This window comes from Oreochromis niloticus, linkage group LG15, assembly GCF_001858045.2.
Source record: "Oreochromis niloticus isolate F11D_XX linkage group LG15, O_niloticus_UMD_NMBU, whole genome shotgun sequence".
NCBI lineage: Eukaryota > Metazoa > Chordata > Actinopteri > Cichliformes > Cichlidae > Oreochromis > Oreochromis niloticus.
Window position 1 is genome coordinate 14,356,548 of NC_031980.2, and position 12,960 is coordinate 14,369,507.

The window sequence follows — 12,960 nt, forward strand, 5'->3', positions numbered from 1 at the left end:
CATCTCAGCACATGGAGGCCACTGATGCTTTTCCCCTTTGTTCTTTTTCCATCATCGTTCATCCTTTGCTTCCTCCAGCCCTAATTAACAGCTCAAGCCAAGACAGAGGATCCAGCATTAAGAGTAACTCATCAGTTAAAACCACCACTCTATCTTTTATCTCCATCTCTATCGCCATCACTCAGCAGCTGCTCTCCACGCACAGGTTATTGCAGAAGACGGACCTGAGCAAAGGAGGGAGGCACCCCTTGCTGTCTGTAGACAGTCCAGAAGTGTCCTTCATCTCAAAAGTTTAGTGTTCTTGGAAACATATATAATAAACATATAAACATACATTACAATATTTTTTAACGATTATTTAACAATAACTTTACTTCTGATCATTTTAAATGGCGTGGGATATATCTCCTGATGGTAAATGGATTATTTATTTTATTGTTTTTTGGGGGTTTTTTTACAACAATTAACCTTATCTGTTCTCTTTCTCCAAAGGTCAAATTACATTGTTGTCAAAGTGCAAAACTTCTCTCGGAAAAGAAGACAGAAAAAGTAGAGTACTTGCAGTACTTACTCTGTACTGTGATCCAAGCCATTTCAGGTGAAATGGGTGCAAATTTAAATATACCCAAAATTTTGTACTGAGAACAAAAACCGATAGATCTTAAATTACATAAATGCGGTAAAAACTCTTACACTGCACTGAAGTAAAACAAGTGGTAGATAACTTCTTCAAAACTTCAATAGCAAGGCAGTGGTGGGAAAAACACTGGGCTCGATTCCTCCATTCTCATTTCTGATTTCCCTGCCTGAGAACAACACCATAGCTTAATGGTGCCACCACATTTTTCTGGAAAAGTCTGCACTAAACAGGTGATGAGGAATGCCTGTCAAGAGTGGCTTTCCTCTAAATACTCCTTCATAAAATTGATGGAGTGCTCCTGAGATGGTTGGATTTTGGGCCAGGTGCTTCTCTCACCTCTGCAGAGGACATCAATCCTGGAACTCAGTGGCCATGGGCTTTGTGGTGACCTCCTAGGGAAAAGACACCAGACTGAGCAAAGGAGTTCAGTCTCTGTTGTGCTCAGTTACTCAGTTTAGCTGGACAGCTACAGGCCCAGTGGTCCCAAACGTCTTCCTATTGAGGCCACTGAGTGAGCACTCAGACATTTCGAAGTGGATTTTAGACTTCTGCTCACTGCTGCATATTTCATAGACACTCAGAGAGTTCCTTTGACTTCATGGCTTGTTTTTGTCCTGATGTACAGTATAAATTGTGGACCTTATAGAAAGGGGCGTGCCTTTAAAAATTACATTTAATTAATTACGTTTGCCACAGCTGAGCTCCAATCAAGGTCTAGAGTCATCTCAAGGGCAATCATAGGCAATATGCACCTGACTCTCAAATGTCACGACAATGAGTCTGAATACTTTTGTAAAACAGAGTTTTCAGTTTATTTTTTGTCACTGGGTACAAATGGTTTGAATTGTTTTTAATTGGTTTAAACGAAATGCGAATACTTTCTAAAGCAACTGTATGCAAATGTCTATCATATTGATAATAATAACATAATAGCTCATGACCTTATGATGCCTTTTTAGCTATTTGTAGCTAAGAACTAATGGTAATACATTTTATCAGGTACACCTGTTCAACTGTTCATTTATGGAAATATCTAATCAGCCAATCAGATGGAAGCAGCTCATTGATTTAGGCATGTAGACATAGTCAAGACAACCTCCTGAAGTTCAAACTGAACATCAGACTGGAGTAGAAGGGTGATTTAAGTGACTTTATGTGGCATCATCAGAAATAGCTGATCTATTGGGATTTTCCCACACAACAATCTTCGAGGTTTACCAAACAACTTCTGAAAAGGAGAATATATCTAGTGAGCGACAGCTCTCAGGGTTGATCCTCGAGCCAGAGGAGAAGATAAGATAAGATAAGATAATCTTTATTAGTCCCACGCGTGGGACATTTGTTGCATGGAATGGCTTCAAGTTGGTAGGAAGGCAAAGCAGCTCAACACTGAACTTTGAAGCAGATGGGCTACAGCAGCAGCAGACCACACTGGGTCGGTCAGCTGAAAACAGGAACCTAAATCATGAGGCTATGATTCACACGGGCTCACCAAAACTGGACGACAGAAGACTGGAGAAATGTTGCCTTGTCTCGATCTCTGCAGCCATATTCAGATGTTAGAGTCAGAATTCGGTATAAAGCATGGCGCCATTAGACCTTGTCTCAACAATTCAAACTGGTAGTGGTGGCATAATGCCGTTGTTTCTGATCACGTCCCTTTAAGCCCACACTGTGATCACCATCTTCATGATGTCTCCTTCCAGCAGGATAACACATCATGTCACAAAGCTCAAAATCTCTATGAGTTCTATGTACTCAAATGGCTCCCACAGTCGGCAGAGCACCTTTGGGATGTGGTGGAACAGGAGATTGACATCAAGCAATTGTTGGTCCCCATCATGTCAGTCAGGATTAGAGCAGGGCGATATGCCCAAAAATATTTATCACAATATAGATTTGAAAATTTGCGATAACGATATAACTGACGATATAATTGACACTAGACAAAATACAACTTTATTAGTGCAAAAAAACCAAAAATCAATGTATTTTCACTTAAACAAGCAGCTGTTTCTTATGTGCATTAAAGTTATATAAAAATGTAACAGTGCAAATGCAAATTCCTTGCTGACAGTTTAACCAAAAGGCATTTCCAGTGGAAATTGGCCGACACATCCTCAGCATAACCATGTATAATATCCACAAAACTTAAAAAGAGGTTATACACACACAATACAGTAATATTATGTTGAAGCACAGTACGTATCACTCCGCGAGGCTCCAGCCTACGATAGCCGTAATGCTCCGACAATCCATCAAGCAGTGCGGGTTCGTAGCTTAGCAAAGTGGTACTAAAACATTTGACAGATTTTCGAGCGCCGTGTACCACATAAAATCGTTTCGAGGTCAGTAAACACAACCAGAATTCATACATAAGGCACGCGGGATTATAAGGGGCACTGTCGATTTTCAGAAAAATCAAAGGATTGATTTTAAGTGTGCCGTATTTTCCAAACAACACGGTAATAACGACGGCCCGCTAGCATGGTCTACCAAAAATCGTGCTTTGTTTTGTTGTGTATCTGACGGACGAAAGCTAAACCAGTTCCACACCACTGAAGTTGCAGCATTTTTACAAACACATTCTGGTTCATCCGTTTCATTCAACGATCCGCTTTCGCCCTTCTCATTCGCCGTCGCCACCATGCTTTTTCCGCCATGTGCGTATGAAAACAAAGGCACTGCGCATGCGCGTTTTACCCATATTCTATTGCGATATTTAATTTTCTTATCGTTGGCCGACATTATACTGGTATTACCGTGAACGGTATGATATGGCCCAGCCCTAGTCAGGATAGTCTTTCCTGTTTATCATCAATCATTTCAAGTTAAGTGCTTCAACTAAAAAGCTCCATTCATCTATTTCCTTAACTGCCTAGGGTCACAGGTGGTGGGATAATACCTATGCCAACCTACACTGTGCAAGAGGAGAGGTACACCCTGTACAGGTAGCCAGACTATCACAAAGCTAACAATTCCAAATCCTTTATTCTAAAAATACCAAGCACAAATGTCCTTTTCTTGTCTAAACTGCTTATCGCGTCAAATGAATGACAGACTGTAGCACTGCTTTATGCCTAGAGGGAGTGGGAACCAACCAACTCTCCTACACCTACGCGTTTAGTCTGGGAATGGCTTTCCAGGCAGCTCCGACGGAGCTCTTCTCTGGAGAGTTGACAAGAGCCTACATGAGCGGAGGAGACCCCGCCAATACCGTCTGCCTCTTGTTCTAACTCGCAATTCCAACTGAAGACTATTTAGAGTAAGGGAGAATCATTTCCATGGGCTATGAAAGCAGAGACAGAGAAAGAGAGAAAGCCAGAGAGAGTGAGGGGTGTGTGCAATGGAGAGGAGAGGATAGGAGAGTAGAGTAGAGGAGAGTCACCCCCCTCCCGGCCCAACACACCCTGCAATCCCCACTACTAGATGCTGAAAATAATTCCTTTGCAGTGAAGACTTAATTCTCATTCTGTGTTCGTGTCCCTGATCCCGTATTGTCTATTCTGGTCATGTGGTCTGCCTGCCTTACTGCTGTCCGCTGTGACAGCTGTGTGTGTATGTGTATTTGATGCAGAGAGAGAGCGAGTGAGAGAGAGAGAGAGAGAGAGAGAGAGAGAGAAAACGAGTGAGAAAAGGGTCAGTCTGTGTATTAACTACTGCTACAGAATGAGCTGCACCCATACAAAAGATAAATCCTTGTCTGACCACATGCAATAGATAGATGGAGAGACCACTTTGCCTTCCATGCCTATGGGATTGTAACATGATGAACATTTCCAGTTTGACAGCCTGCTGGAAGCCTACGCATCAGTGATGATGCAGGCAACAACCACCAAAGTCTAAATAAATACAAAGAAATCCCTCAGATTTGGCTCAGAGATGATCTAAAAATACTGGAATCAGATGAGAAATAAGCAGCAGGAACAAGTATATGCTCATTTTTTTTCCCGATTTAGCGCTTCTGTTCCAAGTGTATCCCTCTCAGACTAGCATATTGTTGAACAGATGCCCACATATCATTGCAAGGGATCACTCCAGTAACAGCTCAGAGATGATTCAACCGTACGCAGACACAAAGAGTAGGGTCAAAACAGGAAAAAGGAGGAATAAAATCATGCTAGTGGGTAGACACACGCCTGGGGCTCACTGATTCCCATTCAAACCACGTATCTTTATATCACCAGAGAACCGAGTGTTAACATTTATTTTGTGTTTTTGTTATCCTGTCATGATGTCAGCTTTGTCAGGATATTACGTTTGCCTGTCTAAGCGTCAGCGAAGTGGAAAATGGGAAGGAATAATAATAATCTTGTGGTGCTAATGGGATCAATGACAGACTGGTGGCCACGAGGGAGTTAGCAATGACTTTTTTGAGCTTGCTTTGTAGTGTAGTTGTGGATTTTTTGCCATTGCCTATGGATAACTGGCCAAATGATGAAAACATGACACTACAACAGCTACAATGAGTTTGAGAACATCTTCCAGGTTAAAAGATTGTACTGCTGTTAACTGTAAAGACAACCAGAAAAGTGTGCAAACAGTTATTTGCTTCTTTCAGTACATAGTGCTGTCATTAAAAAGCAAAGAGTTTAACTGAAAAGGATGCAAATTTCAAATTAAATCTGTCTTATATCACATTTTTTTTCATATAAAAATAGGCTATACTACATATCCCATATCACTTATCCATCCAGTACCCCCACGCACTGTCATTTTACATCCTTCCTTAGTGACAAGCGGTGTGGATAGGTTGCCAGTCAATCACAGATCACACACCTTTATACCTACGGGCAGATTAGGTTAACCTAACCTTCATCTCATCAGACTGTGGGAGGAAGCCTGAGCACCTGCTGAAAATCCACAGGCTTGAGGAGAACATGCACACTCTACAAGAAGCCAAAACCTTTCTTTAAGATTCTATTTCATTTAACATTTGCAGACAATACTGATCAGTCTCCTGGCTCTTGTTTGTTTAACGCTTGAAACCATAAGGTAATCCCACAATGGCTTCCCACCAGCAAATAAAATGCCCATTTGCTTGTTTGCAACAAAGCAACAGCCCCTGGGAGATGAAAAATAAAACCAACGCGTATGTGCCAAAAACATTGCAGTTCCTGGAATCGCCACTTGGCTCCAAAACCAAGTCAATCCCCATAGATTCCCATATTAAAATGGCTTTAGAGCATAAAATATGCCTACATGAATAGTTTACAGCCTGGTATAAAAATGGATTTGGTATCTATTGATAAATTCTCCCTTATTTAATGTTAATTTCATTAGGCCGTAAATAAGAAGCAGCTTCTGATTGCAGCTGTAGCCGATATTTGTTTGCCGAATGACTGAGCTGAACCTCTCAACCATGTTTGTGGTGTTGTTGTCTTTAGTTCATTTCTAGTATTTCATTAGCAACTTAGTATTGCTGCCCTTCACCTCCCCTAATTCAGACATGGAACTGGACCTCTAGGCCATACTGGGAGTGCTGCTGCTGCACTTAATGAAAGATGAATTACAGGGCTTGCAGTTAATTGTAAAAACAGACCAATCCCGTGAGCCTGCACACTTGCACACAAGCAAAAGACATAAAGGCTGAAGGGAACTAATGCAAAATGTTTGTGGTTGAAAATTTTGGGGCACTGTTCAATAAGCAGGGGAAATACATATATGTTCAAAAAAGAATTATTTTACTCTCCTATTTCTTTTTCTTGTTGCTCTGTCTCATTTCTAGGACAGCCTGTTGGGTCTTTAACTCAGTGATAAAATGATGACTACATATGATAAAAAAATAAAAAAAGACCACCATCCTTTCCAAATGAAAGCTTCATTCATTCATTCTGATGAGATTCACAGAATTAGTTCTACTTAGGAGAGGAATGGAGAGCGTGATCTAAATGTGGTTGTTTTGGGAAGCTTGCCTGCTGTCAGTTCATGTCTTTCTGATAGACATGTAAGTTTGGAGAGTTGCCCACGTGTCCCTGAGCCTCTCTGAGTTCTTACAACCAAGGGAGATAGAAAAAGAGAAAAAAAATATGTGTGGGGTGGGGAGGTGGGGACAAGACCGAGAAAGGAGGTACAAGGAGATCGGAGAGGGAAAAACGTGTGCTGACTGTCGCACAGTGGAGCTTTCCTGCCTCGGCTCTTTATCGGAAGCTTGGTGATGAGGTTGTGTCCAAGTCTCTTTGAGGAAAGGCTAGCGTTAACCCACACACAACATCCACCATCAATGGAGCTTTCAATGGGCTGCGAATCAAGCCACACATCCGAGAGCATCCGTGGCGTTTGCACGGAGCACTGCCGTGTAATAATACTGTATGGTCCCACACATACGTGCCAGCTTTGCACAGATTAAAAGCCACTGAATGCCTTTTGCTGCTCTCTCTCTTTCTCACTCAGTCTCTCTCTTACACACTCTCTCAGTGTGTGTGATCATGGGAGGTATGCATACAGTGGCTATATTTGGGGCTGGGGGGATTTGGAAGCTGTGTTTCCCAGCCAGAGCTTGGTATTACTACACAAAGATGAAGAGCAAAGCGGAGTCACATGCAAATGCACATACTGTGCATGCAAAGGACACACACATACACACACAATTCAGACAAAAACTGGAGTGCAAATTATCATGTAGTTAGTATTAGGAAACCTGGACCTCATAAGGCAATATGTCATAGAATAGTCAAAATTTTTGCCATATTTTTATACAAAGTACATTTTGTAAATGCATAATATACATCATGCCAAGTCAGACCACTAATTTAGCAAGAAATATATGACATGTGAGTGTTTGAATGGAACACGCAAATGCATATGCAACAAACAAGTACACACTCACAGGAAGTGAGTGTGTAGATGAGTGCTCAGACCCTGAGGCAGGCCCAGGGTGGGAGGCATAGGACAATTAAAACTCACGGCAAAGTGGAAGAAACACAGACAGCTCGAAAGTAGCCACTGAGCAATCATGCATAAAAATACACAATCACATAAGCACTTACGTACAGGTAGACGGAAAAAAATAATACAAGCACACACAAAGGTTGAGCTCAGCGTGAGAAGCTTTCATCCACTCCTAACAAAGCTCATATTTTCAATGTGATATCTTTGACAAGTGACAGCATGTTCACCCCAATTATCCAGTTTTCTACCTCCCTCTCCTCACAAATAAACCCCACCTCTTCTTCAAACATTCAATAAAATACATACATTATCTTTCCCCCTCTCTCTCTCTCTTTCTCTCTAACACACACACACACTTGGAGATGCCAGCTCACCTCTCCTGCACTGTGCCCAGGGTCTAAACAGAGATGTCCCCTGGGCTCTGTCACCTGTCTAAAGAGATGTGGGGCTAAGTGATGGAGGAGGGTGAGCCAAGGTCTCATCTGCTCCCTGGTGACTGAACGCAGGAGTGGACGGGTGACCTTTGACCCTGGCAGAAAAGGAGATTGAGCAACGCTCCAGACTCCATTAGCATTCTGCTCACACACACGGCCCATACCATAGCAGACTCGGAATGAACACTGTCGATGTAGAAGACTGAGGCTTAGCAACAAGGTTCTGAGTTGTAAGAGAGATTCAGTCAACCTGAATGCTTTGCTTCTTACTGGCATCACAGCAGGGGAGTTTTTTTGCTGTCAAAATACATCATCTCCCAGTAAATTCCCCAAAAGGAGAAAAAAACCCCCAAAACAAAACACGCAGAGGTTATTGTAGTAATCCTAGCATGATTAGAGTCTTAAAAAACCAGGGGTCAGGTACAACATGGGAACTTAATGCCATTGTGCACCATTTCCTGCAGGATTTTCCCCTTACGCCTTTGATGCTTTGTTTCCCCTGACAGTGCGAGCCTTCCTTCTCCATATACACATACAAATACATCAAAAAGACAAATAAGCTGTCGGTTGTGTCTCTGCGCGTCTCAACATCGGCATATGTATGCGGGAATTGTCAACACTGCACAGCGAGATCAAACTGGCAATCTGTCAGTTTGCTGGGGATACAGTTGGGGATTTAAGTGACTGATGACACACACAGAAATTAAACCCCTCTAATGTGGCATGGGCCTTAATGTCATGTTAAAAAAAAAGAAAAAGGGATGAGTATCCTTTGACCTCCAGTTGGTGATGGACATAAGCCACCTACATAAACAGAATCCACAAGAAAAGCTTACTTCCGATTTTAATGCCAAATCCTCATCAGCTGATGACTATTTCTCTTTGGAACTCCCCATCATACAGCCCAAAAACGATGATGTAGACAAGGAGCGAAATGAAACGTGGCTTGGGATGCGTTTATCCTCCGTTACATTCCCGGCTGTATCTACCTCATGCAGTATTTATTGCGGTAGGGTCAGTACCGCACTGATTTGTGAGTGACGCTTGGATTTCAGCACCACGGACAGCGCGTTGCCTCTTTCCTCCAGCGCTAGGAGAGAAGGAGGGAGAGGAGGAGGAGGGATGGAGATGGAGACGAGTGGTTGTGGTGGTGGTGGTGGTGGTGTTGTTGTTGGTGATGGAGGGGGTTTCCCTGGCAGATTTCAGCAGAGGGTCTACACAGTCATTCCTCCATCGCTGCAAACCGCCTACCACCTCCTCCGTACCGGATTTCCATACGGAGGAATACCGTATGTGTGTGTGAGAGATCACGGCTTTTCATGAAATATTGATCTATCCAGCCTCATGGACACGGAGAGGAAGAGAGAGGGAAAGGGAGGGGTAAGAAGGGGGGAAGGTTGGGGGGGGGTATTCCTTTGCACAGTCTTTATCATGCTTCCACTACCAGCACCGATATCGTCTCCATCCCTCCCTCCCTCGCTCCATATCACTAAAAAAAGAGAAAATCTGTTTCATTTACTTTCCGATCATGACCACAACTGCTGATTTTCGCCTCGCCTTATGCTTTACCGATTCGAAACATGACAAAGCAATAGTCTAAACACACACACACACACACACACACACACACACACACACACACAAGCTGACAGATATGGGTAAAATGAAGGCCGGCGGCGACCAGATCCAACACCATCCGCCGTCTCATAGCCTCACATCGCATCCAAACGCAGAACGTTTCCAGTGTTGGTAAGCGAGAGACGCGCCGTCATCGCTCTGCGTTCAGAGGAATGTCGGGATTCACCGGTGTGTTCAGCCCTACCAAACCGAGCCAGAGCTGTTATCATATGTCATACAGCCCAAACTTCTCGGTCGACAATGTCATTCACAAAATAACCCCCAGTGAGCCATCTAACACTCATTTCACTGATTTTCTCACATCAGCCACTGCTCTAAATAGGCCAAGGATGCGCTCATCATCATCATCACCACCACCACCACCACATCCACCTTCAGCAACTGTCGTGAGCAGCACTTAAAAAAAAATGCTGTGGTCAGTTGGGTGCCAGTAATGCAACGTAGAGGCTGAGCATCTTCAGTATCGACACAACACACGGTCAGCTGTAATTCTCAGCTTTGACAAGCAGATAGGGGGCATGAATTATTCAATGCACAAACTGAGCGCTTCTTCTTCTTCAGCAGCAGCAGGGAAAACGGCTCGACAAGAAATCTACACACACCAATGCAGAGCCCACATTTACCACATAAGCACTGGTTGTCATGCATACCGGTAAGAGAGGAGAGAGGGGGGAAAAAACCCCAAGACCCGACTTTAAATCAGCGTCGCCTTCAAGAGGCTGAAAAAAAAATCAGCGAGAGACTGAGAGCCGCCGCCGCCAAGCAAAGCCAGCCGACACGTATGAAGAACCGGGCCGACAGCCGGCGGAAATGAATTCACAGAAACATGAGCGAAAGATGAAACGGGCGATGGACATTTCTGCGTTTACCTGTCAAGACTCCGACCCGGATTTGGTGGTCGTGGTTCGTTAAAATCATCCCGTCTGACGCCATGTTCAGCAGCGCTGTCGCCCGCACCGAGAACTCACGGCAGGGCCCAGAGCCGATCGCATCGAACTTAGTCGGGAGAGGGAGGGGAGGAGGAGGAAGAGGAGGAGGAGGAAGCTCTGGAGGAGGGCTGGGATACAGCAAAAAAAAAAAAAAAAAAAAAAAAAAAAAATAGACGAGATGAGTAGAACGCCGAGCGATCATCGGGACACCTACAGATAAGCGGGCAGGATGCGGGGGCCGTTTAAACCGCACACATCACTCTGCTGGCCGCCAGCCACGGTTGTAGTGTGGATCCTAGATTATTTCTTATGGAGACCATTATTTTCTGAGAAGGCTTTTAGCTAGACAGATTAACAGTAGTTACGTCTGCAGACGTCACTCAGTTTATATGTCATGCATCCTTCGGAACTGGGAAGGCTTCATGGACCCTAAAACGTGATTAATAACAGCATCCTTTCTACATCTGAAAACCCAATAAAGCCCCTTCCTCCGTCCAGCTCTTCCTTTTTAAGATGCCACCTGCTTTATTAGATTAAAGCGGGGCCCTGAAACAGCAAGGTCAACACTCTAGAGATGTTGCGGCTGTGTCTCAATGCAAAGGCTTAAGAGGAGATCACAGTCTGACCTGTAAAAATGCAACTACATCCCCGGGCAAAAAAGCACCGCTGCTATTTATAGACTGGCCGCATGCTTCCATGGTGTATAATTTCTCTTGTTTATTCTCATCGGGGGGTTGGGTGGTGCACAACCTCCGTCTTCTGTTGAGAATCTATCATAATTCATCAGCACAGGTATATGAGCACACTAAAGGGGCAAGAAATGGGACAGCTCCTCTAGATTTGTATCAGTGTTGCCACATTCCTGTCCAATGACCCAACCAAGTGCATGGCACAATTTCCACTCTTTTCTTACTCATCTGTTACACAGTGAAGCATCAGGGGTGCTCTGACAAGGACATGAAACAAGACATTCAAGGGCTTATTGAATGTCTTACTGATCTTCCCTGGAAGTTTGATGTCCTGTTGTGCACTGTTGCCCTGCACTACATACCTCAGTTGGATACCAGCTACATAACCTGTCCTGGCTAAAAGCCCCCTGTCCTGCTTTTTTTTCTTTTAAATTCACATTTATTAAGGCCATGGAATACATACCACGCATCTTCATGTACTTTTTCTTTAAAAAACAAACAAAAAACAAACTATGCAGACAGTCAAAAAACCTTTTAAATACATTTTGCGCCATGCTTACATATACAATATACAAATAAAACTGGTGCAATCCTTTTATTATTACTGGCAGACAAAATTCCCAACTATTTACCCCAAAACAAGCTATTTCCAATAATATGAGTGGCAATAAACCATGGGCAAAGCTTGAAGAGCTTTACTGAATGAAACAAAGGAAAGTTTTTGCTGATATGCTTATTAGCAGAGAGTTAAGCTACATTTATCATGCAACTGTCACATCTGAATTCATGTTCAAATTAATAAATAAACGAAAGAAGGAGAAGGTTCTATCCAGGTCGGACTTGAAGGAACTTAATCCGGGATATGTATTTATTGACATCCAGCCACAAATTATATTAATGTTACATATCATTTAAAGACAATCAGAAATTTAAAACAGAGAAAAATGCATCAAATGCTACTAACTGTGAATGTGAGCCATCAAGATTCAATTCTCATTTATAACAGCAACTGTTGCCCCAGGGTGCTTTTTATTGTAAGATAAAGACCCTACAGTGGTACAGAGAAAAGAAAGAAACCCCAACAATCAAATTACCCCCTTTGAGCAAATGATTTGGCGAAAGTGGGAAGGGAAAACTCCCTTCTGTGAGGAAAAACCTCCAGCAGAACCAGGCTCAGGGAGAGGTGGCTGGTTGGGGGGGAGTTGAGGAAGATAAGATGAAGACAAGCTGCGGAAGAGAGCCAGAGATTAAAAATAACTCAATGTGGAGTGGTTTATAAACACAAAACGATTGAGAAATGTGAGTGGTTAGGTGCAGCTCGAACTGGAACTGTTGGCTGAGTGTAAATGTTTATTGTAAAATAAGTTAGAGCAGTACAGGTGACAGGTTGAGGCCGATCGGAGAGCGGACAGACATGTGTTTGGCATGGTGCAGGTAGAGGCTGACGAGCTGTCACTGACGTGGGTTGATCCGGCACATAAGGTGAAGCTGGATCTGACTTACAAATAGTAACAGAGCATGAATGCAAAGCACTGGAAATAGTCTTCTTTGAAATTAATACAGCAAAGAGGTGGTACGATTTATAGAAGAGTGATGAGAACCTGAATGAAGTGAGGGTCTGGAGAAGGCCACACCCAAGATTCACAGACAAAACAACGTAGTGCACCAACACACGGAGAAAAAAGGGAGGGGAAAAAAAGAAAGAGTTAATACTTTTTCGACTTTCTTTTACAAACGTT

At 43.2% G+C, this 12,960-nt stretch overlaps 1 protein-coding gene across 8 annotated transcripts in view; it reads right to left on the reverse strand.

Annotated features, from left to right (window-relative positions):
- gphnb (gephyrin b) overlaps positions 1-10,625 on the reverse strand; it is a 111,834-nt gene extending 101,209 nt beyond the window's left edge. For 7 of the 8 annotated variants that reach the window (XM_013272050.3, XM_025899013.1, XM_019346308.2 and 4 more), the window contains exon 1: positions 10,473-10,625. In XM_013272050.3, coding sequence (XP_013127504.1) covers positions 10,473-10,536 — 64 coding nt within the window. In that variant the 5' untranslated portion in view covers positions 10,537-10,625. The remainder of the gene's footprint in view (positions 1-10,472) is intronic. The other variant, XM_003446287.5, reaches the window with a different exon arrangement.
- Between the last annotated feature and the right edge of the window lie 2,335 nt (positions 10,626-12,960).